General features: G+C 42.0%; 3 protein-coding genes across 13 annotated transcripts in view; 1 reads left to right on the top strand and 2 right to left on the bottom strand.

Moving 5' to 3' along the window:
• The window catches only part of LOC144061082 (serine protease HTRA1A-like), a 33,308-nt gene extending 32,669 nt beyond the window's left edge, over nt 1-639 (bottom strand). Inside the window, exon 1 of the mRNA XM_077581150.1 lies at nt 414-639. Within this exon, the coding sequence (XP_077437276.1) occupies nt 414-417 (4 nt within the window). The 5' untranslated portion in view covers nt 418-639. The remainder of the gene's footprint in view (nt 1-413) is intronic.
• Nucleotides 640-1,630: 991 nt separating this feature from the next.
• LOC144061083 (pleckstrin homology domain-containing family A member 1-like) lies at nt 1,631-22,951 on the bottom strand. 8 transcript variants are annotated; one of them, XM_077581154.1, is made up of 15 exons: nt 22,810-22,951; nt 17,985-18,245; nt 15,962-16,181; nt 15,507-15,563; nt 14,484-14,529; nt 11,445-11,542; nt 10,909-11,040; nt 10,356-10,496; nt 10,117-10,185; nt 9,648-9,712; nt 9,503-9,566; nt 8,895-8,984; nt 7,299-7,372; nt 6,643-6,717; nt 4,355-4,557 (listed from the first exon to the last, which is right to left on the bottom strand). In XM_077581154.1, exons 3-15 carry the CDS (start codon nt 16,100-16,102, stop codon nt 4,551-4,553), a joined length of 1,059 nt encoding a protein of 352 aa, XP_077437280.1. In that variant the 5' UTR covers nt 16,103-16,181; nt 17,985-18,245; nt 22,810-22,951; the 3' UTR covers nt 4,355-4,550. The 8 variants fall into 8 exon arrangements, with proteins under 8 accessions (XP_077437277.1, XP_077437279.1, XP_077437284.1 ...); XM_077581151.1 differs by lacking the exons at nt 4,355-4,557; nt 6,643-6,717; nt 7,299-7,372 and adding an exon at nt 1,631-4,196 and having other exon boundaries at nt 17,985-18,081; nt 18,147-18,245; XM_077581153.1 differs by lacking the exons at nt 4,355-4,557; nt 6,643-6,717 and adding an exon at nt 1,631-4,196.
• Nucleotides 22,289-23,412, top strand: part of phactr2 (phosphatase and actin regulator 2) — a 28,994-nt gene continuing 27,870 nt past the window's right edge. For all 4 annotated transcript variants that reach the window (XM_077581149.1, XM_077581147.1, XM_077581145.1 and 1 more), the window contains exon 1: nt 22,289-22,427. The gene's annotated coding sequence lies outside the window, so the exon portion shown is untranslated. The remainder of the gene's footprint in view (nt 22,428-23,412) is intronic.

Below are 23,412 nucleotides of genomic sequence, written 5' to 3' on the forward strand. Positions count from 1 at the left end.
AGACTTATTTATACCACCTCACATTGGGGTAAACCACATCTAGTATGCAATTAGTCCATTCCCCAGCTTTACTCCCTGACATCTGTTTTTGGCCTGTTTTACTGCCACTTCCCCTCTCCCCTCCCCCTTCCTACCCAGCTCGGAGGGGAGGTATCTCGCTTTCACAAAAGTACCATTCATTTGCAGTCTGGAACCGGAGAGGTGAACATCTCCTGCTCTGGAGGGAGTCTCAGAGGCTACAAAAAAGTTGCTAGATTTATTGCTAGTCGTCTTTTTTTTTTTGGGCCAAATTAATACCTCCCTGACAATGTCAATCAAACGTGAGCATTTAATCTTTGGTCACGCATATGTACCTAACCACGCTATAAAGATGAATCATCTTCCTTGAAGTCATCAAGTAGTTGAGAACTCACTCATTTAGAAGAAAGACGTCAGCGGGACCACAAATGGCGAGCAGACGAGGCAGACGGATGAAAAGGACCTCATGCGTGCAGAATGTAAGCAACACCCGAGGCCAGGGCTGGGACGGGCGCCTCGTGATGTCTCCCGGTCGAAAAATGGCACGCAGGGCTTTAATTAATCCACGCGTGAAGCCGCACGAGTGTCTTGGGCCTCCACATGAAACCTGCAGTGAGAACAGAAATAATCGTGCAGTGATGGGAGTACGATGAAGCGCGATAAAGATGTCGGGGGAAGATGGTCGCGATGGGCCTTGAATAGATGAAGCTTATCCCAGCTGACTTTGGGTCGCTGTTCTTTCAAAACACAAAACATCTCCAGGCTGCTTCACCATGACAATGCATCTGTGCACAATGTTGAGCATCTGACAGTTCCTGGCAAAGGACACGGATGACTTCAAGATAGTTGTGACCACGAAGCTGAGGAGGATCCCGGAAGAATGTGTTAGACTGCAGGAGTATTACTTTCAAGGGGAAACCTTGTCGTTGGTAGTTGTTTTTTTGTTGTAAATTTGGTATAATTTATTACTGTATATAAATTAGTTAGATATTTTTTTTCCAATTCAAATCAATTCAAAAATGTATTTCACTCTTTAAAATAAAATAAATGAAAGGGGACAGAAAGTAGTAAAAACTTTTTTTTAGAAAAACTTTCAAACTAGTAGTTTAAATTTGAAATATTTTGTATGTGACACTATTCCTGGAACCTTTCTGACACACCGCCTGAAACATGTATACAAAATGTAAGTTGGGAAATTCAACAAAAATATTTTCAGTGTTGCTGCATTTTACAGAACCGTCTCTAGTTATTCAAACTTAAAATACAGTTTAAGCCCCAAAAATGCAAGTTTTTTTTTTTTTACAGTGCAGAAACGAGGTAGAGCAATATAAAATATGTATATTAAAATGCATTAAAGTTACACCAATTACACTACAATACGTAACCATCATAAAATGTTACATTAAATCTATAGATTAATTCAAGATTATATCATAGATAATTTGCTTTTTTTTTTTTAAAAATGCTGCACTAGAGTGAATGTTGTTGTCCTACCACAAGAGGGCAGAGGGAGCCCAGTTGAGTGGCACTTCTCCCATGCAAGCCACCCTCCAACCTCCACCACCACACCGACACTGAACACCACACTGAACAAATATTCAGCACTCGCATGCATATTTTTACCGTGTTTATTTCGTCCACATAATAAATAGAGACAATCCAAAGCAATGGCACCAGAATGGAATGGAGGCTAACATAGCTTGGGATGTGAAAGGAATCAAGTTTGAATGGTGAATATTGTATATTAGAGAGGGTCTGCTACAGTAACACAATGCCAACGAAGCCTACGTGTACTACACCGTATACTGCATATGTAAAAAAAAAAAAAAAAAAAAAAAAAGGAACGGAAAATAAATCACACCTCTAATCTGAAAACACACGCACACGCACACACAGAACAGCTCTGGATGAACATAATCTAGAAACGGCCCAATTAATCGATGCGTTGTGCTTCTTTAGGCAGCAAACTAGCTAGGAAGGAACCGCTCCATTTTTCTCAATGGCTTAAAGATGCGATTAAACAAAAATACCGCACAATTGATCGATTATTTGCCCATCCCTGTCGGGGCGTCATCAACATGTATAAGATTTATTTGTCTATTTAAAACATGTTTTTAATGAATACAGCAAAACGACAAAGAACAAAAAACCTTTGTGGTGCCTCGGATTGGTGCGCTAGTGTTAGCGGTGAGGCTAATTCAAATCAAATACGGCTGCAGCAGCACACACAAACACACATCAACACACTTATTAATATTGTTAACCTCATAGCTTAATAGCCTAAGTCATTTTGAACTCAACACTGAAAAATGACTTTGGCAATCATGCTATTAGACATAATTGCAGGTAGTCCTCCTTAAACTGTCCGGGTTCTACGCATGAAAAAGTAAAACAGCGAGCTTGAGAGTGACACTGGAACAACAAAAACCGGGTTAAATCCAGTGTTAAGAGAGTGTAAGAACCACACAGCTTATTTATACTTAGTCCATTAGAGAGACGACAAGTTCAGTCCTGTTTTTTTTTTTTTGGGGGGGGGGGGGGTGATCCCTCAACGCTCCCTTTTATTCTTGGCACTTAGTGGTCAAAGCGGCGCATTTGCGTGAAGCTAAACGCAGCCTCCGAATCCTTACAGACAATAAGACCCTGTTTCACAAAGACGTCAGACCACTTTGGACCCCACACCCCCGAGTTACACTCACTTCTGTTACCTGTATTCACTAATACGACAAGACGCTTACACATTAATTAGTTACAACCGTGAGTGTTTAGCATTAGCATTCCGATTCAGAAGGCTGAAGGCTGAAAATCTTGATCTGTTAGAATTTTTTTTTTTTATGGATGCGACGGACCAGATATTTATGCGCAATGGCCACAATTGAATTTTATAACGGACAGGGGGACCATGTCAAAGTTGAAAAAATAAAAATAAAGAAAATACATGCGAATATAGCATATGAAAAACAGTTTATGCTAACATTAGATAAGTGGTTTGGAAAATAGATGGATGAATATTGTACATATTTACTTCTTTTTTTATAGAATTAATTTACCGGTAACCAAAATGTATTATGGCGTTAGTAAAATTAATGTATATTTTAAAAACTATTTACAATTAAACAACTAATTAATTAGGTAGATAAAAAATAAAATACAACCAATTTTACGCTAAATTAATTGAATATACAGTATATAACAACAGGCCAGGTAAAAAAAAAAATGGTTCAAACTACATCGTTGAAAATCAGCGGGCACACTCACAAATCCCACGAGAATTCATATATACCAGTTAAAATGTTTTTTTTTTGTGATTGAAGGAAACAAAAGAAAACACATGGATGCGCAAAAAATAAATGATCATGATATTTTAGCTAGCATAAACACTTGTCTGTGCCAAGGCGGCAGATTGAGTTTGATAAATATTAGCCGTTATCATCTCAGCAGGTGTTTTGACGTGCCTAGTGCTTATTCTAGCTAAAAAAAAAATACATTCATTTTGACAGTATTAGTGAATACACGTAGCAGATATAAAAGTAAGTTGAGAAAATGGCGGAAGTGGTCTGACATCACAGTGAAAGGGTCCATTCGTCATTTAGCTTGTCAAATAAATATGCCACAGTAAATTGATGAGCAGGTGGACTGCGGGTGGAGACTGGGTCATCTTTGACACACAAGTTCAGAGGATGACCCGACTTTTGTGTGTGTGTGTTAGCACCGACAGCACCGATATAAGGGAGGAGCTTATAAGTTCAGCGACGGGCACCTCGTCTCCACGGGAAAAGCTTCCTCGTCACGTCGGACATTTTGTGTTTAAAAAGTCCTGCTCAGACCTCGCTCACCGGCAGGTCGGCGTCGTCCAGGTCCAAGGGCGGCTCGGGCACGTGCGGCTCCATGGCGCTCCGCCGGCGCCACGGCGACTCCTCGGCGCAGGGGCTCACTTTGCCAGGTGGGTCTCCTGCAGGGAGAGGCGGGCCGGTGTGCGGCTGCGAGGGGGCCGGGGCAGCAGGCTCATGAAGTGCTCGCTGTCCCACGCCAGGCTGCGAGCGTGGGCCGCACGCGACGACGACGCCGGCGGCGGCATCGCCCCAATCGGGCTGGCGGGGTGGCGCGGCGGATACGGGCGAGCGAGGAACGGGGGGGCCCGCGGGGCTGCGGTAGAATGTGGAGCGGCCGCTGTACTCCTGCAGAACACAATCAAAACATATCAAAAATAATATTGAAAATAAGAACGCGTGTTCTGGATGTTAATAGGATTTTATAAAGGTGTTAGAAAAATGAGACCAGCCTGTGAGGCTTGGATGAGGCTTTAGCAGTGTTGGTGCTGCAGGCTGGAGGACGGAGCATTGTTAGAGTGAAGATGGTGGAAGTAGCACAAGTAGTAGCAGAAGAAGAAAAGGAGGTAGTGGAAGGGGTGCAGAGTCAGCAGGTTTTTAGTTTGGTAGTCGGGACATGTTGCTGAGGTGGAAGAAGAAGGAGGAGGAGGAGGAGGAAGCCTTAGGAGGCCTCGGTGCTCAGCAGCTTGTCGCTCTCAGATTTCAGTCTCTGGAAACACACAGCACACACGTCAGACGACGGAGCCAGGCGGTGGCGGGCAGTTGGGCAAATGCTGTTTACACAAACGCGGAAGTGTCGCATGTAAATGCACGAGTGCTAGAAGGAACGTGCGCCTGTGCGTGATTCGGCGGTGGAGTGAGAATTTTGATGATGTCAGAAGAGACTGTGGAAAAAAATTCATCAATTAACGAAAAATGCTCTGCAAAGACATCGCTAAATGATGTAATTCATAACTCTAAGTTATGAATTATTATATCACTGTATCAACGACTCAAAGATGCAGCCATATTTAGTTTAACATTTTTTTCCACTTTTATGTTAACAAGAGTAAGAACTTAGAAAAAAATATTTTATTGAACATTTAGGATAGAAAATTTTATTATTCATGAGTTAACTATTGAAGTCAGGCGATTAATTACGATTAAAAATTTTAATCGCCTATTATTTATATTGTTTCTTGACAAGTTTAGTGCTCAACTCATTCACTCCCAGCCATTTTCACTAAAACAATTCCCTTCACGGGATCCTCTTTTGCATGGTGATCCCACAAAATGGCAGCATCGGTGCCATAACAGAGGAGCTGAAAATAGAACGTATTTATACGTTTTTGGGAGCAAATGAGTTAAGCAACGCAGTGCACATGTTGACATGTCATTCTTTCATGAGACATGAAAAGATGAAGTGATAAATCCACAAATGTGTTTGCATTGTTGTTGTAATCTGATTTAAGAGTCACAGACTTATGTTTTAAGTCATCATAGTGAACGTGCTTAGTAAGTTTACAACTCGAAATGAAGTAAATAATCAAACTGTCATGGACTGACTGGTTCATTGCTGATATGTTAGCATAAGCCTAACCTTTAAGATCAAACAAAACATGTATGTATAATAAAGCTGTGGTAAAGATGAATTTATTGCTTTGTTTGCAAAAAAAAAAAATACATGAGGAACTTGAGAAAAATAATCGCACATTAAAACCGCAATCGCAATATTAAAAAACAACAACAACTGAGTTTCAGTACTGGCCGATAACAAATACTGATACTTGATAATGTCATTGCATCTTGCATTTGTGAATAAAAATAGCGAGTAAAAATGTGATGAAAACCGCAAAACCTAAAATTAAACTTTTTGTGAGGTAGGAAAGGGCCTGATTAATAATCACAACACTCAAACACCAGTTAGGTTATAAAGAGTATTCTATAATGTGAGTAATTTTACTGTGTTCAGTTTTTTTTATTTCACAATTAACTTCTTTAAGGCAGTTAGGAATGATAAAATGTTAGTTAAAAATGGTACAGTGAATACAGATTTTATGGTGGCAAGTTTGAGCCGGGAGTAAATTAATTCCCTTGACATCATTTCCTATGGGAAATAACTGTTAGGAAATGACAACTTGGAAGTCAAACGGCGTCACAGAATGGATTATATTCCACTTTGGGGGTTCCACAGACTCAAAGAAGCTCCAGTTAAGTTTTGGAGTGATTTGGTATTTGAGGGGGGTCCTTGGTTTATGACGAACTGCACTTTACCACTAACCGAGACTTCCGCAGTAGTTAAGTCATAATTACAGTAAATATTTGTATGTCATCTTCAGTCAAAAGCAAGTGGCAAAATGGCTGGATTTTGCTGCTGAACTCATAGTCCACATATGTAATATTAATCTGAATGTCATGTTTAGACTAGTGAGGTCACATATAACATATTATTAATGTCAATAATTTTTTTTGGGGGGGGGTTGACTTCTTCTTTCAGTTAGATGTTATACTACACAGAATTAAGATTTTTTTTTTAATCCTTCAATAATACAGTATAAAGACTCCAAATATGAAACTTAAATCATGAATAGACAGGGCCAGTGCCAGCTGAGGCATATTCTTATTCTTACTCTCAAAACATCACAAGTGGCGACCGCCGTGAACCAAGGACCTTGTATACAAATCAAACACATGTACAGCACTCATGATGTTAGTAAACAATTAGTGATAAGGAAGGCATGGGAGCGCAACGAGGGGAAAAAACGGCACTTTTGCGTTTAGGGAGAAAAGGATGGGCGGGAGGAAAAAGACATACAGGCTTCGGACAGGAGGGATGAGGAGACACAAGCAGGAAGTCACACATCTAAGACAGGTGCACAGCTGCAGCAGGCTGCAGAGAGAACAGAGGGCAGCGAAGGAGGGGAGAGAGAGAGAGAGAGAGAGAGAGAAAGAGAGGATGTGAAAGACTCACGGAGAACAGTTAGAATCACGTTCACGTTGCAAGTGTCCGCTGGCGTGTGTCTGCATTCTTTTTCAGCCAATCATGGCAAGTCAAAAGAGGCGGGAGGGGAGGCAAGTTGATCGGGGCGGGGGTGGGGTTATATCATGTATCGACTTCTTCTGCTGCATTTGCGCCATGCTTGTGGCCAAGTCAACTCAGCCAGCAAGCGTACGTGACCAAACGTAAAGCGAAGAGCATGAAAGAGGCAGCAGGAAGGGTGGAAGGAAGAAGAGCGCTTGTTGGGTTATCAGCCATATTCAGGGTGTGGTTGCGTTTATTTAGAAGGAGGTGGTGGGTGGGTGGGAGCGTCAGATGCGTCGTGATGAGATCTGATCTGCTCTGGAGGAGGCGGGGCCGGCCAGTGAGTAGAAAACAGCGTTACAATAAAATCAAAACGTGTTGTTTGAAAAGCAAGGGGAGGGTTGTTTTTTTTTTGGTTTTGTTTGTTTTAATTAGACGAGCTGACGTACGTGCTGCTGCACTCCCCAATTCGAGACGTATACCTCTGTATACAGGGGTTCGACAGCCGTCTGGCCTGCCGCATCTGCAACAACACAGCGCAAAGCAGGGTTAGAGCAGATGGGCCGTCTGCCCGAGGGGAGAGGGAGAAGGGGGACGAAAAGGATGCGCGCGAGAGAGAGAGAGAGAGAGAGAGAGAGAGAGGGGGAGAGACAGGAAGACAACAGGTGGCCGAGGAGGGAGGTGGAGGGAACAGCTGTGTCGCCGGGCCGGGCGCACGTGTGGAAACAAAACCACAAAATGGAGTCGTGACGAGAGCGAGCGTCTCCGCTGGTGACACGAGCCTCCTTCCGTACGCTCCTGATTATTGAAGTTGGGAGTCATGTGGCATGCGGTGAGGGACGTCTCGGGGTCAGTCACAAGTCATTACAACCACTGCATGCTCATTAAGCCCCTTTTCTGCTTTATTTACACTGTCAAATGAGACTTTGGCGCACTCACCTACTTGCCAATTTTGAACTTTTTGTTGAAAAATTCACCTTTTAGCACTTACGAAATGCCCTGAGATGATGCCAAATTTCAGGCTCCTTCTAAAGAGTAGCTAGCTGGGCGGTATGGAAAACCACTTGAGCATTTAATTAGAAATACCTTATACCCAGTTCGGTATCCATGTACTAGTATGCTCTTTGTCCTCACCAGTAAAGACAATTCAGTGCATTAGTAGAACATCTAGGATGCACTAGTAGTATAACGGCTTTGCATTCCAGGAAGTGCTTTTGTCACTACTAGTGGTACTTTTGGCCTACTAATACTAAGGCTGAACATTTAATCAAATTCAAATAAACATTGCAAAAGCTGCAATTTGGAGGGGGAAAAAAAATCATATTTAAATTTATTTATATAGTGTGTAGATTAGTCCAAGCCACAGAATTGTTTGCATTAATTTTAGCGTAAGCCTAACCTATAAATAAGAATTTAATGAAAAATCTTTTATTGCTTGTGTTTGTTAAAAGGGAAGTCAATCCAAATTTGTTTTATTGACAATTATGTTCTATGAAGCCCCACTTGTCTAAATATGGATTTCTGGTTAATATTGCGTTAGTGGAATATGAGTTAAGCAGCCATTTTTAATCCATCTCAGGGGGCGGCCATTTTGCCACTTGCTGTCAAGGGAAAATGACATCACAGTTGCTCAGGTGACAACCAATCACAGCTCGGCTTCAGAAAACAGGTAAGCTGTGATTGGTCATTGCCTGAGCAACTGTGATGTCATCTTCAGTCGACAGCAAGTGGCAAAATGGCCGCCCCCCTGAGATGGATGAAAACGGCTGGATTTTGCTGCATAACTCTTATTCCACAAATGTAATATTAATCAGAATGTCATGTTTAGACTAGTGAGGTCAAATACAACATATTGTTTATTGTCAACAAATGTTTAAGGTTGAATTCCCCTTTAAAAAAAATATTTGGTAAGAGGACCTTGAAAAAAAAAAATCGTATATTAAATCACAATATTGAGAGGGAAAAAAGATCAGTTAAGACTCTTTAAAAAAAATCGAAAATCGAAAAACTAACGATGATGTTTTGTGGGCGTGAGTGACACGTACTGTGGCAGCGGACCTCCCGGGTCCACGCTGGGCCACGATGGCCCCAGAGACCGCCTTGATCCAGCTGTGCATCTCCTCTGGACTGTCGGCCTAGGAGATCAAGTTTCGTAAAGTGTTAATGTAAAGTAACGTGTAAGCCACTTTTAACTCTTTGACTGCCAGACGTTTTCAGAAAAGGGATGCCGTGGGTGCCAGCCGATTTAAGCATTTTGACTGATCTTTCAAGGTCCACAGAAAATGATGTGTTTGGACTATGGAAACACACATACTACCAAATAAAAGATTGGACTCTCATCTTTCATCAGAAAAAAAAAGTTTGTTTCTACCTTATTCCGTTTTTCAGTAATCAACAATAGAAAATGGTTAGTTTCACCTCTGTTTTGAAACAAACGTCTTTTAACGTCTTTGGCACTCCTCCATAGGATTTTACTAAACGTTATTTAACGTTTTTGGCAGTCAAAGAGTTAATATATAACGGAATATGTATGTAGAAGCGTGCTGTCAATACTTTCCGGTTACACTGCATGCGCAAACAAAACATAGCCCGGTTGAGAGGGGCATGGCATCAATAATGACAACTGCTAGTTTAACTGTATTCTATACATTACCTGTATATAAAATGTCCTCGACGTGGTGACAACCTCAAAGAGATTGTCACGCATCATATTGTCACTACAACACAAAAAAAAAGACAGATATAGCCGTCACATCTTTACTGTGTCTCAATCCAGAAGAAGTACTCTTGCTCGATACCTCTGTTTGCACTCCTGCACTTTGTGAACTTCCTTCAGCGGGATCATCCTCAGCGGCTCTTTCTCCTGTAGGAGGGAGAACGCTAAATGGGATAAATGGTTCCATTTGCCAGCGCATTGTTCTAAAACCTCAGGCTGATAATGAGACTGTCTTGCAGCAGACAGAGAGTCTGTGTCCTCGGGGCCTTGTGTTATCTCATCACAATGACTGCGTGTGCGTGTGTGTCTGTGAGCGGCTTAAGTTGACAAGGTAGGCCGGAGGGACTCGAGGCATGACAGGACATGTGAAAGAGGGCCGATGAAATTCCTCCGACTGCAGATAAAACATGCCAGGACACAGCACTGTGTGTTTGCCGTTTTTGCCTGCCTCGCACTGCGGAGGGGATTCTAATCCGATAGTGTCAGAAACGAAAAAAAAAACTAAAAACAAGATTCCTTCAGAGCATGTTGTAACTCAAGAGCCAATTTACCAGATCTGACTTGAAGTAGCTCATGGAGTTTTCCTCCAGCAGAAAATATCTCCGTTTCCAGTTCCTCATCTGGTGAAGAGAAAATGAGGCCGTTAGTTACACAAGATATCAACAGTGCTATTTGCATGTTACTTTGTTTGCAGGATTTACTCACAAATTTCATTGGGAACACGGACAAATTGAAGAGCTGTATTTGCAAAATAATAATAATAATAATAATAATACAAAGTTAAACACACCACGGCGCCTTGTTTGACGCAGTAGCCCGACTTGATGACCATGTGGTCCTGGGCCGGCCTGCCCAGGAAGTAGGGCAGCTGGCTGTGTGAGCGATGCATGGCCTCGCGCTCCGCTCGTTCTGTCCCGTCGCCACCTTCATGCTGGAAAGGTTGAGGAACACTGCGCGTTAGTGCAAAAAGTGACATTTGCCCTATTTAGGGTCAGGGCTAAGCTGGACCCTATCACAGTTGACTTTCGTGAACCTAAGGTGTATGCTGAGATTTGAACCCAGAACTCCTGAGCTGTGAGGCAGAAGTGCTTCCACAAGGACATTGCGCTGTCCTTCCCTTGCACCCTTTCAACATAGACAATAGCTGCTTTTCCACCAGCAAGCCCAGGATCTTTTGATCGAGTGAGTTGTCATATTAGTTTCATTAATCATTCCACGTGAGTCAGAAAGAAAAAGTGACTCATTTTGTTCATAAAAAGTTGAACACGGTCAATTTGGGTTTTCCCAATTGTAAAGATTGATGTGGTCACGCAAAAGCTGTTTACTGGCTTGACTTTGTTTACCTGCGTCTGGGTTACAATAGGAACCCCTCCTATAATCTCCGTTTTATAGGACACTTGCTTCTTTGGTCCCGCGTTATCCGGCAAAGACTTGTGGTTCTCGGAATTCTGCTGACCGTCGGTGGTTTTTGGAACCTGAGGAAAACACAGACACACCCCGATGATGAAAAACACCCTTTTCCTTAAATTAAAAAGTTGAAACAAATCGTGCAAACAAACATCTACACATGGAGAATCTCGATGTGTTTTACTGATATCGTGCTGGGATGTTAAGCATCACGGCGAACAAAGCAAACAGCCTTTTACTGTATCTCTGGACTCCACTCAACAACTATACAGCATCCTGTTAGTCATGCTCACTCACTCACACACATCCACTTTTATCATCTCAGTCCCCTCAAGAAAAAAGGGCATTTCCTTCTTCAAGTGACTTGACAGAAGAAGAAAAAAAAAAAAAAAAAAGAAAAGAAAAAGAGAGTGGTTCATCCAAAGCAAAAGAAAGGAAGTGCACGTTACGTGATCGTCTTTGTTAGCCTCACCGTGATCTTGGTGGCTTTATTGAGCGCGTTGACCCAGTCCACCAGGTCCTGCTGATCGTTGGCCTGCAGGAAGACCTTTCTCATCCCAGCATTGATGACTAATGAAGCCAAAGACAAAAATAGCAAGAACGGGGTTAAGCATGAGAGTTGGTATTGAAGTCTAATTTTACAAAAATAGCAAAAAAAAAGAAAAACTGTTCGTTCAATCTGGATTTTAAAAGATTTTACACCATGGAAATTAGTGAATTTTTCTGCCAGTGACTTTTTGAGCTAGGCATGGTGAAGATTGGGTGCCACTTTCAAGTGATGATTGGGAAAATGCAAATAAGTTGACCACAGAAGCCACTGAAAAGTCAAAATAATGTCACTGTCCTTTTAAAAATAAATAAATAAAAATTGTGTGTGGGGGGAGGGGGGGTCTGCATTCAGTTGCATCCCATACACATAAAAAATACATTAAATTAAATAGACAAAAAGGGACACAAGTGTTTTTCACAGGACAGCGACAATAAGTAAGTGGTCACATCATTTCTTGAGTATCTTCTTAAAATTTCTTGTTGAGGCTTTTGGAATCGGTGTTAAAAAAAAAAGAAAAAGAAAAAGTAATGACACTATTGTGCGGTATATTTAAGTCAAACATTCAAACTTGTAATCTTTCCCAAAATCTTTGGTCAATGTGTTGAAATTGTACCACCTCAAGGTCATTTTTACTGTACTCCAAAATAGTCACTGGCAAATAAGATTATTGTTTGAGGCTATATCACCAAGATGTTCTCTCAAAAAGTGAACTTGGACTTTTTTTTTGCCTATTTGTGCATGAGTCGGCACAATTCAGCTGCTTTCTGCAACTGTTTACTCATTTTTCAGCACAACAAAGGAAGAAGAAAATAAACGACACAAAAATTGACTTAAAAAAAAAAAAAAAAACTAAAAACGCTTTTTTTACAATCTCTACAGTATTCTTTTGGTCAGATGGTGATTAGCTAGGGGAGCATAGTGTTTAGGACATCCTGTCTCGGGTTATCCATTTCCATAAGCACTGAGGATGTGCACAGTGAAACCTTCACTTTCTTCTAAATGCGGCGTCTGTGTCAACATCTGGTCAGGTAATTGTGCACGAGCGCGACCTCGCTCTTCCACTTTCCCCCACTTTGCCGTAAATAATCGTGTGAACTGAGCTGCACTCTGTCGCCCCGTGGATGTGAAGCGCTCCCCGGACAGATGTGGGAGTATCCCGGTGTGAGTCATCGCCGCAGACTGAAACGTGTGCTGGGAAACATTGGCCCCCGCCAGCGCACGGATGGTGCGTCAGCACCAGATACAATGGCACACTGTCCGGTCCGGTTTCTCGCTCTCCTTTTTGAGTTTTGTTTTGTTAAAAACCACCTGCGAGTGTGACCTCTGTCTGCCTTGCAGTAGGCGGGCAGGCTCCGCTTGTTTGGCATCGTTGCTGGGGCGTACGGAGGAAGAGGCGGAGCGGCGGGATCCATTGATGTATGCAAGAACATGTGGCCTACAAACGGCCCGCTTAAAAATAACCTCTTGACATCTGTGAATCAGGTTCCGATTTGAGTGGCGACATCCTGTCAGAAGCTCAGTGAAGCGCACACGAAATAACTTCTTGTCACAGACGAGCATTTCCTGCGATTGAAGCATTCGAAAAAGGAGGATGATAAACAATAACGGACTAGAGGCTTACTCAAAGTGTTTTGTGTTTTAGCGAAGACCAAAAAGATGGCTTAAAATGATTCCTCACTGGCTTCTGATATCGCCAGTATCCACAAATAAAGCAATGAAGCTAAGCTAAGAATTTCTTCTGGACGGGACCTTCTTCGTTCACAAGACGTTTAGTCTCGCGTTGACCTTGTGAAACTGAGTTATTAGCGTTTTGTTGTTTCGCGGTGAGTCATCTAACTTTGCTGCCAAGTTCTGCCCAAACACAATGACGAAAACTAATTCTTGGAAATTTAGCATCGCCCATCTGCTCAGTATAAAGTGAAAAGCTTCAATGCGTTTGTCCTCATAGGAAATGTGGCCTTCCTTCAGACATAACAATACCGCTTTTGTCCATATTGCGCCGCCATAATCAACGTAAACTGAAAGTTCCTTAGTGTTGCTTTAAGGCCATAAATAACCTTGCTTCCTCCATATCTAACGGACCTTCTCCACATTGCCACACTTTCTTGCTGTCTCAGATCTTCATCTGGCCTCCACCTCTCCATCCCTTTTTGCCCGCCTGGCCCCTGTCGGGGACAGAGCTTTCAGCCGCTCTGCCCCCCGTCTTTGGAATGCACTACCACCTGACATCCGTAACATTGATTCATTAACACTCTTTGAAACCAGACTCAAAAGATACCTTTTTGGGACTGCTTTTTCACTTTAACATTTTTAATTACGTATTGCTATTTTATTGTAGTGTTTTTTTTTATTACGTTGTAAGGTGACTTGGAGTGCCTTGAAAGGCGCCTATAAATTAAATGAATTATTATTAATATACTCGATTGAAATTTGGTCACTTAGGAAATGCAGAAATGGTACGTGTAGAGAGTCCTTTGGACGAATGACTTTTTCTTTGAAGAGCACCTGGAAAAAAATTATGAAAATAAGATATTCACTTTAACTCAAAATGCTAGACTTCTTGTGTATTCTTGGGTTATTCTAATGGTTGGAGTTTTTCCTGTATTGAGACAGTTGTCAATTATCTATCTGCTTTAGTTGATGTCAGATTCTTCCTTCAAATTAAAAACGAGTTCAGATTGAACTGCATTAACATTTATATTTGGCCTTAAAAAACAGCATTTTTACATGTACAAGCTAATATTTTAATATGAGTTTTCTTTTCCAGTTGATGTGGTCATGGCCTGACAAGAATGTGTTCATGGCAATAATCTGCCAAAGCTCAGCTAATGTGTGACCACTTCTGCATCATTGTGTCGACTATAAACACTCTCGATGCCCTTGAGTTACTTGACCATCCTCCAAAATCATCTCAGAAATTTATTACAGACCTCAAACGTGCAAGAATAGAAACTTTCTTACCAAAACAGAACTCTGCCTTCGGCCTCAACTTAGTGGCATCGCTGACCTGTCAAGAGAACACAAACTGTAATTGTTTGATTCCCAAAAGTCAAATCATACTTGACAAAATCTTATCACGCCGCCTTTTTTTTTTTATAGTACTTAACTCATTCACTGCCATTGACCGCTATAGACGTCAAAAATTTATTTGAACTATTTATCTTAGTTTAACATTTTTCCCACTTTTTGTTGACAAGAGTATGAAAACATAGATTTTTTTTTAAAATTGTATTAGAACAGATATAAAATTTGTGATTAATTGTGAGTTAACTAGTGAAGTCATGCGATTAATTACGATTGAAAATTGTAATCGCCTGGCGCCCCTAATTTTTAATAATCTTGTTTTTAAATAAAAAGATTATTAAAAATTTTAAAAAAGTGGGGTTTTTTGTTCAAAAGAAAAGATAGAAAATGAGGGGCATTAGACGATTAAAATTTGTATAATGACAATTTGATATCTGTTCTAAATGTACACCCAAAAAATTCTAGGTTCTCATACTCTTGTTAACAAAAATGGAGAAAAAATGTTAAACTAATAGAAATAGTTAAAATTTATTTTTTTAAATCTATAGCTTTCAATGGCAGTGAATGAGTTAAGTATGAGGATCACGATCAAGCTGGAGTCTATCCCAGCTGACAGGAGTGAGAGACGGGTACTGAAAAGGTCACGAGCCAGTCGTAGAGTGCATATAGACAAACATCCATTCATCTATGTTCTATACTGTTGAAGTTGGTCAGGCTTTTAGGAAGCCGGAGCCTGATTTTGGCCGAAAGACTGACAACACCCTGGGATTGCTCACTAGCCACAACCATTTGCAACCACATTCACACCTATGGACAATTAAAAGTTTCAATGAATATGACATGCAAAATTTGTGAAATGAAGGAGGAGGACAAGAGTGCCGAGAGAAAATGTATGCAAGAAAGACCAAGTAGGTCACCTTGCTGTCTCGAGTCAGTGTCATACAAGATGTTTTGACTTACCTTAGAAATGTATGTGAGCTTCAGGGAGCCGACGGAGTCTGCGCCGACTGGAAGATTCTTTGGGGAAAATGATGAGAAACATAAGTAATAGATAAATAATCATCAACGAAAAAGGTGGCTTCTTTTTATGGCGTCAAAGTTCTGGGATTGTGACTTTAACCTCATTAAAATGCATGCCTTTTCATTCTATAAAAAGAAAGGACAGTGAATTATTTAAACTTTCTCCGGTGCTACACCATCTATGAATACTTCATGCAACATTGGATCACAAACGCGGCGACGGCGAGGTCGAGCCGTTTGCCTCTCTCGACTTAACTGATGCATTGACTTGCTCGTCGTCTCGCAGTCTATCGGTGTGCTTCTACGCGGCCTGATAACAACTGATAACGCGAGGGAGGGATAGTCCCGGCGCTACGTGCTAAGCTAACATTAGCTTGCCTCCGCCCCATTGTTACCTGCGGGTTGTCCATGAACCACACCAGGCTGCCCTGCTGCGTGTCCAGGATGAAGTAGCGGCGCAGGAACTTGCCGCTGCTCTCGTGCTCCTCGATGTCCAGGAAACCACAGATGCGGTTCTGCCGGTCCACGTAAGGCATGGCGCCGCCGGGACATTCCCTGGCCTGCTCGGGCCGAAGAAGCGGAGGAGGAGGAGAGGAGTAGGCAAAACAAGTACTCCTGGGTGGAAGAAAGAGGGAAAAAAAAATGAGAGTGAGGAATTGCCCTCGTCTTGGCTGTAATTCTTGAAGGCTACTCCACAGTATTTTTGCTGTGATTGACAGCGCAATCTCAGTGTGCTGAGAAGCTCACGTGACCCAAAACAAAACCCGCCCCACCCACTTTCTCTCTCCCCCTTTTTTTTTTTTTTACCCGGCACGTCCGTTTTTCTTCCCCAGTAACACACACGCGCACACACTCTCTGTCACATCCTATTCCATCTCCTCCACCCACCCTGGCTTGCTCTTTCTTTCTGCTTTTTTTCACTCCCTTTCTATCTCTCTCTCTTTTTTTTTTTCAGTCCCGCTATCCCCTCCCAACTGCGCTCTCTTCTGATTTGGCAAGCCTCCGGCCGGCCCACTCAATCTCCTCCCCCTCTCTCCTAAAGCCGAGCGCCCACTCGAGCACAACGAAAAGGAGAAAGACGACGACGATGACAAAAAAAAAAAAAAAAAAAAAACCTCGGTGAATGAGTTAACCCCTGCGGCAGCTGAGGCGGAGGGAAGCAGCGAGCACGATTTAACCTGCGGACATATGACACACACCTGAATTCTACATCGCACTCAAGCAAACTACATTAATGTATACAGTGGAGGGCCATAAAAATTGCACAATTTGTAGTCTGACCTACTTTCTGTGGAAAAGTATGCCTCTCTTAGCACACAGACATATACCAGTAATGGCAAAAAATGTGAAGGCCATAGAAGGAATGGAACTTCCTGCAACGTAAGAAAACACGCATCTCTGGTCTGGCTGTTCAGTACAATACAGTAAATAACACGAAATTCCTGGAGGTTAGGGACCGAACCGTGTCGCAAGAAACCATCAGTAACTGACACGCCTCCGATATGGCTGTGCAATTAATCGAAATTCAATTACAATTTCAATTATTACACTCTACAATTACAAAATCAGCATAATCATAAAAAAATAAAAATAAAAATGATTATTAATACTAGTTTTAGGTTGTTTAAACTTATACATTTGCACCTGTTTTTAATTTTAAAATAACTAATTTTAAAAAGTTTGTTTCATCCAAAAGGAACTTGCATAATTATAGTGTTTTTCAAAGAATGATTTGACTTAATGATTTTTATGTCCAAACACTTTCTTGTTTTGTACCAAAAAATAAATGATTGTCCTAATCGTGATTTCAATTATTACCAAAATAATCGTGATTTATATTTTCCTCATAATCCAGCAGCCCTACCCCTCCAAAATGTTTAGAATTGCCTTTATTAATAAATATTTTAAAACTAAATATAGCACCAAACCATATGAAACTCATCTTACAACATCGCCCTCTAAAATAAATGTCTTGACCCCAATTACGGGTTCTTCGAGATAAGCGCTGTCATTGGGACGATTGACTTGAGACACGAACATCGTTATGATGGCAGCGAAATCAACTCGGCTCACTTGACAAGAAGCAGCACTTCCATTATATGTTACATATTTAAAGCAACCGCTTAGCCTCCAGTCTGCTACCTTTATGCTAACGCAAAAATGCATATAGTATAGTCTTTATCCTCTGAGAGGAGCTGAGACATCTTTACCGTACAGACATCCTTGTACAGTATACACTACTCACAAAAAGGTAGGGATATTTGACTTTCAATTTCAGGACGTGCCTAAAATGCATTCAAGTGAACTTTACTATGTCCTTCTCTAAACTTTTGAATACACACGTCCAACTGTTAAATGTTTCAGTTCCTTTTGCACAAGTTGTTGTTCTCTAACGAGGAGCTTAACGGCAAAACTCACAAACGACAATGCTGCAGCTCATCGAGGTGGCGTCATCAGGGAACGCCTGTAGGAGACCCGTGTACCTCAAATGGAATGGCCTGCACTTTCTCCAGACCTAATGAAAACCTGTGGGATCAGCCGAGTTGCCATGCAGAGGCCGGAAACTCTGCACCCCAGTACCTCAATGACCCGAGGGCTGCCCTTCAAGAAGAGTGGGATGCCATGCCTCGGCAGACAATGAGTGTGGACTTGTGAACAGCACGAGACGACGACGTCAAGCTGTAATTGAAGCACAAGGGCACATGAGTTATTAGTCAGGTTTTTTCATCCAATTACTACTAATTTTTTTAAGCGAATTTACTGAAAAACGCAAAACGGACATGCGACTTCTGCCTGTTTCCATCCATGTGGTTTTTTTGGGGGGAATATTGCGAAGGGACTCCGCCGCTGTAGGTCACCATAGAGATGTGATCCACCAGTAATTTAAAAGAAGAAGAACAGGAAGAGACTGACTGCGCCATGCGGTGACGTCATATGAGTTTGCTTTTGTAATTCTTGATAAACCGTAGCGTTTCTTTGCTGTTTTCCATCTAAAATTGCATTAATTAATATTCAGCGAATTTCGGGCCCTTTTTTTGAATTTCTCGCTTTTCCATTCAGTTTTATTTTCGCTTTTTTTTTTTATTTGACTAAAAACGGAGACATTGAAGGGCAGCACGGTGGCTGACTGGTTAGCACGTCCGCCTCCCAGTGCAGAGGACGTGAGATCGAGTCCGGGCTTCGGCCTTCCTGGGTGGAGTTTGCATGTTCTCCCCGTGCTTGCGTGGGTTTTCACCGGGTACTCCGGTTTCCTCCCACATTCCAAAAACATGCATGGCAGGTTAATTGAACACTCCAAATTGTCCCTAGGTGTGAATGTGAGTGTGGTTGTTCGTCTCTGTGTGCCCTGCGATTGGCTGGCAACCAGTTCAGGGTGTACCCCGCCTACTGCCCGAAGCCAGCTGGGATAGGCTCCAGCACCCCCGCGACCCTAGTGAGGAAAAAGCGGCCAAGAAAATGGATGGATGGACGGAGACATTGAATTTTTTTTGTTGTGGTGTACCCACCATTGTTGATAACTTTTGATTCAATGAATTTTTTGAGATGAGGAAATTCACCAGTGCATAAAAGTCCTACTTTCACTGTAGCGTTTTTGTGAGTAGTGTATATGTCTGTCTTATACTGCCCCTGTGAGTGTGCCCTGTGCTTTTCTGTCTGAAATGAAATATTGACTCTACTGAGAAATTAATTAATTGGACGGGTATAAATAATGAAATCTCAGCATAGTCTCTCTGTATGACACCACGTAAAGTCCTTTGTGGGTGGGCGTAGCGTTACTATACGCATACTGCGACTTCAGCCTGTTTAAGTTGCTAGACTCTGCGGGAGAGACGGCTTCTCGGAAAGAACCGCAGATAAAGACGCTCTTTCTCCGCCGCATTATGAGCGCTGTGCGGGCGGACGGGGACAACAAAAGGCCCGGTTGTTGTGCAACACGGAGTCTAGCGCGCTGAGAGCATCTCAGTTAGCCGCGACGTGGACTTGAATGGTCACACACACACACAGTCAGGAGAAGATAACCATTTAAGCTGGGAAACAAGAGCCGATTGTTGGGTGACTGTGAGAGATGCTTCTGTTAAGTAGAGCCTGCAAATGAGGTGCTGAGTGCAGGTTTAGTTGTCAGAAAAGTCTGTGGTCATTCGTTTGCAAAACTGAAAAAATAAGCAGGAAATATACGGGTAGAGTCGTGGATCAAACATCTGTTGTGAATTTTGCCATTCAGCTCCTCACTAGGCAACAGCAAGTTGCGCAAAAAATACAAGTAAATCCAAAAGTTTAGAAAAGGTCAAATTAGGTTCACCTCAAAGAGTTTATAGTGAATTTCAGGTTCATCCTGAATTTTAAAGCTGAATAACTTTGCATGAGTACTTTATATGGAGAACTGGGTTTTCTGTTTATCAAGCATGGAATGAAATCCAAAAGCAGAAGGTTACAAGGAAAGAGGAGGGGTGGTGTTCTTGCGGGGGGTGGCGGGAGGGCTGCTTGGACAGAAAGCCAACATTTGCTACGCCGGGGCTTTTGTGTCCGGCGTCACGTGGCGGCCAACTGGTCACGCAGGGACGGTGATGGGTCATAAAAAGAAAAATGAGCACGGGCCAGCTGGGCAACTCGGCACTGGTCGGCAGAGTCAACATTTTCATTTAGACGGTCATCTCGAGCTCCTGTTTGTAAGGAACAGCTGCTGTGGCGCATATGAGCTTGCGTGTTTCTCGTGGGGCGGCAGGCAGTTGGCTTTGACAGCATCTGCAGACCAAACGGTTATAAGAGAGGGGGCACTGCTGGGGTGCCTTTGAGCATGGTAGCTTAAATTAAACGTTAAAAGCAGTTTGGCAGGGTGCTAAAAATGACTGATTTTTGCCACGTAATAGCCTCAGTCAACTAGTTTTTTTTATTTTATGTTATTTGATATTATAAATTTTCATTTTGATCACTTAGTTTTATTTCTGCTTTTGTGGCTTTTTCAGCAACACGGCGAGACAGAACTAAAACTATTTCAATGAAAACGCGGCGCATCCACCTGTGCTTTTGTACATGTCAAACCGCTCGTCTACATCATGTGATACTGTAGTATCAAAATAAGACCATAAGCTATCAAAAATCAATACGAGGGATTTTTCCAGAAAGAGTAAAAGGCCAAAAGACTCATCTAGAGTAGCCTAAAACTTCCAAGAAAAAAAAAAAAAAAAAAGGGAGAACAATGATGATGACATTTCAAATGATCAATACTGAGATCTCCCAGAAGAAGAAAAAATAAAAAATTAAAAAAAAATTAAAAAAAATAAAAAAAATAAAAAATAAAGCTGCATTTAAGAGAGCATCAGCAGTCCTATCAGCAGCGGGGTTTATCGCTACAGGCGACTCTTGCTCAACAAGCCTGCTCTGCATGACACATATGCGGCTACAGGCTCGCAATAAGGTCTTCTCATCTGCCAAAAAGCAACTGATTGATTGCCTTGCTTCCATTAGCAACATTCTATCTTTGTGAAGGACATTAGTAACAAACTTTAGGAGGCAATGACGCCCGAACTTTGCTACACCAAGATGGGACCGCCTTACAACCATACAGAAATATTTCAACAAAATTTGGACCAGTTGCAAGTCTATCCTCAAACACAATAAAAAAGCTCAAATGAAATAGAAACACACACACAAACAATTACTTAATTTTTGGGGATTTTGCTTGCAATGCCCCCCGTCTGACAACATGTTATGACATCAGTGTCGTAAAGCGACACAAGCTTTCGGTGTCGTAAAGCAACACAAGTGTTGCGATGTTGGCATGTGTTGTGGCAAACAACTTCTATGACGAATACAACTCTTGTTAGCACGCATTTGTTGTCGGCACATTATTAGACATAACATTTTGACGAACAAGATGGAATTTCGCGTCGCGCCGCTGCCCTCGTCCCTCACCGCCAGTCCCCAAGTATCACTGGTATGGTATGTTTAATGACTAGCTGCAATCAGAATACCCAGGCCTCAAGAGGCTAAGTGTTACTGTCATATTTTTTTATGGCCTAAAAACATCCAAATTTATTATCTCAAAATTCCCAGCAAAGTAAAAAAAAATATTTACGAATAAATATAAACTAGGTTGAAACAGCTTGAAAAGTTGCTCCAAATGTACCTTTCTGGTGGTGCTTGGGGTGGGGGTTGGGGGGGTAATGACATGCAGCTGCTTGCTTTCCTGAGACATGATATTACAGCGCTTCCTTTTTCACCTCCATTCCAATTGGATGCAAGCTACCAACAGGTTTTAGGGCGTAAAAGATGGTTAGAGTTATCCTGCCATATCTGCCTACGAGAAACATCAAAAATAAGCGATAAAGGGGATTCCACCCATATGTCATCTAAAAATAGATGCAGAAAACATGCCAGAGTGCATTTTCTGAGAGGAATTCAGACCTGGCGTGATGTGATCGCACAAAAATTGTGTCACGAGGAATGGCAGAACCGGGTCCAAATGTACCTATATGAGCAACACATTATAGTCAAATACAATCAATTCTTTATAATACTTGAGTATTTATAAGTTACAATAAATTGCCATGTTTCTTTATTTACAGTGTGTTTGGAACGCATTGCAATAATTTCCATTCATTCCTATGGGTACAACTTACTTGTGATACTTGAGATACTGATTTGAATTGAACTGTGTTGAAAGTGTCGGAGCCCTTAAAGACAGCGAAGATGCAGGTGCTTTGAGCGGGTCAAAGGTCAACTTTCTAACACAGCCATGGTCACTTGTGCCTCCGAAAGAAAAAAAAAAAAAAAACACCTCGGCCCGAATTGGTTTGACAGGCTTCGGCCTCCCTGCCCGAAGTCGGCCGTTTGGTCCCACTGGGCTCCGTCTACCACCCGGTTTGTACCACACCGTACCCCGCGAATAAGCTACCGGTGACACCGACTATGACCTGGGTTAGCCCAACGAGCTAGTTAGCACATATTTTAGCAGCAAGTGCCTGAAGTTAACCGGGAGAAACCGCTAGCCTGCTATTGCTCCCGAACAAACGAATGACATTACTGCATCACACAAACACTTTACTATCCTGTAACACTAATTTAAAAAATACATAATAATGTCTAGAAGTGAATTTTACTCGTTAACCCGGTCAAGCTAACGCTGGCGAGCGCCGTTACGAGGCGTTCCCAGCAATGAACCACATCCCCGAGTAGAATTCACCACACGCAGCGGCATTCAACGCCGAGTCGGCTACTTCCACAGGTTAGCCACCTTACTTACCCGCAATGTGTGGCCTCGGTTACCGCCTGGCTGTTGCTGGTGGTCGCCCTTCTCCGCCTCAGCCCATCTCGCAACCAGCGACGCTGAGGAGAGGTGGGATGGTCAACTCTGAGCTTAAAGCTGGGAGTGCACTGGCTTTTCGAAACGATGACGTCAGTAACTCGATTAAAACAAGGGGATGGTTTTTAGCTTCGGTCATCTGTAAAATACATTATATGCCAATAACTTTTTGGGTTATTTGTATTTTTTTAAACGACCAGAGTGGTGTTAACGTTTTTAAATGTTTGGTCAGAGGAGGAACGGCTTTTAGAGTATCGATGTGGCGACATCTGGCGGTCACATTCTGTATGACTGCTAATGTTGCAGCTCCACTTTTGACGTAGAGTTCTTCTTTAAATTCGTTCCAATTTCGTTTTAACGTGTTTTTCTCGTTTAAAAAAATGCACACAACAGTATTGGAGTGTAGTAATAACAACCCCCACCTCTCGTCCATCAGCCAAAATTTAAATCAGACCTAAACAAGGGAGAAAAAATTGTATTTATTAATGATGTTGCATGTTAGTATGTGGCAAGTAAGTAAACATATACAATAGTATATAATTT

This window comes from Vanacampus margaritifer, chromosome 12 (genome assembly GCF_051991255.1).
Source record: "Vanacampus margaritifer isolate UIUO_Vmar chromosome 12, RoL_Vmar_1.0, whole genome shotgun sequence".
Classification (NCBI taxonomy): domain Eukaryota; kingdom Metazoa; phylum Chordata; class Actinopteri; order Syngnathiformes; family Syngnathidae; genus Vanacampus; species Vanacampus margaritifer.